Source organism: Odocoileus virginianus, unplaced genomic scaffold, assembly GCF_023699985.2.
Source record: "Odocoileus virginianus isolate 20LAN1187 ecotype Illinois unplaced genomic scaffold, Ovbor_1.2 Unplaced_Contig_30, whole genome shotgun sequence".
Lineage (NCBI taxonomy): Eukaryota > Metazoa > Chordata > Mammalia > Artiodactyla > Cervidae > Odocoileus > Odocoileus virginianus.
The window spans coordinates 1-1,467 of NW_027224347.1; the positions used below are offsets into that span (position 1 = coordinate 1).

The 1,467-nt window shown below is 38.0% G+C and overlaps 1 protein-coding gene across 1 annotated transcript; it reads right to left on the bottom strand.

Annotated features, from left to right (window-relative positions):
• Positions 1–3: 3 nt before the first annotated feature.
• On the bottom strand, positions 4–614 carry LOC110148349 (olfactory receptor 51G2-like; the record flags this gene model as incomplete). Its single annotated transcript, XM_020910290.2, has 1 exon — positions 4–614. A coding segment is annotated over exon 1 (609 nt), but the record flags the coding sequence as incomplete, so codon positions are not given.
• Between the last annotated feature and the right edge of the window lie 853 nt (positions 615–1,467).

Sequence of the window (1,467 nt, forward strand, 5' to 3'; positions counted from 1 at the left end):
AAGGGACAACCCATAAATGATGTTGACTGTGATAGGGCCACAAGCCAGCTTCATAACATCAGGGTGGTAGCAATAACTATGTGATAGAATGACGTCCTTGCAGAAGGGCAGTCGCTTGAGCAGTATTGGCAAAGGTACCATCAACACTACACCCCTAGTCATGGAGGCAAGCCCCATCCCCATAATCCGAGAATGGGTTAAGACTACTTTGTAGTGCAGTGGGTTGCAAATAGCTACAAATCTATCAAAGGCCATGGCCAGCAGGATGGCTGACTCCATGGAGGAGAAGGTGTGGATAAAGAACATCTGCATTAGGCAGGAGTGGAACTCAATCTCTCTGTGATTCAGGAGGAAGACACTGAGGACTGTAGGCAGAGTTGATAAAGACAGACCCACATCTGTGGCTGCCAGCATAGACAGGAAGAAGTACTGAGGCTCGTGAAGGCTGGAGCTGGTTTTGATGATGAAGAGTATAGTGCTATTACCTAGGAGGGCAATTAGGTACATGACACACAGTGGGATAGAAATCCATATTTGCACAGCTTCAAGTCCAAGGATGCCTGTTAAAAGGAGAGTGGGTGGCTGGAACCAGCTAATGTTTATAAGCTCCATAAAGATATGTTTGGGGGGCACAGCCCAAATCAGTTTCTAAATGTTTCTACTGGGAGAAAAACAGATTTTTAATACAGAATATAATGTATCTAACTCTTGTGGGGCAGCATTAATTCTAGTCATCTTTACATAAAGGAATGGATCCTTTGAATGTTTTCAATTCTTTCTGAATAACTACTCAGAGTGAGGACAATGAATAACTGCTATTAAATGTAAGATCTACTAGAAGTATTTCAGTCTAGAAAGCTTCAGTCATTGATTAAGTAGCAATGAAAATTAAGAATATTATTCTCTATTTTTATCCCAATGCTTAGAAAAATTTCATTCTTGGATTCTGTTTCTTAATATATCCACTTATGTTGAATACATTTACTTTGGCTAAGATGACTCTGAAAGAAGTTTCTGCACTTTCCCCACATCTATGTCACACCTGTAAATATTCAGGTATCTGGGGACTCCCCCAGAGGTTCAGTGGTTAAGATTCTATGCATTCACTGCAAGGGGTGCATATTCAATCTCTGGTGGGAGAACTAGGATCCCACATGCCATGCAGTATGGCCACACAAAAACAATATTCAATATTCAATATCCTGTTAATTATACCTGCAGAAATAAAGAATAAGATATTTCAATAAACCACATAAACTTCAAGCTATTTAAATAAATACTTCAAGTGATACTGTTCATTTTTACAATTAATTTCTAGGTTGTTTGATAGGCTCTTTTAAAATGATATGTTGATTTTTCAAAATACGAGAGAGTGATAAAATCATCAAAGTGAGTATTGTAATTACTTTTAAATTGGTGCTAGAATAGTATCAAACATTAACAAATAATTTCTTGAATAAAATCTGA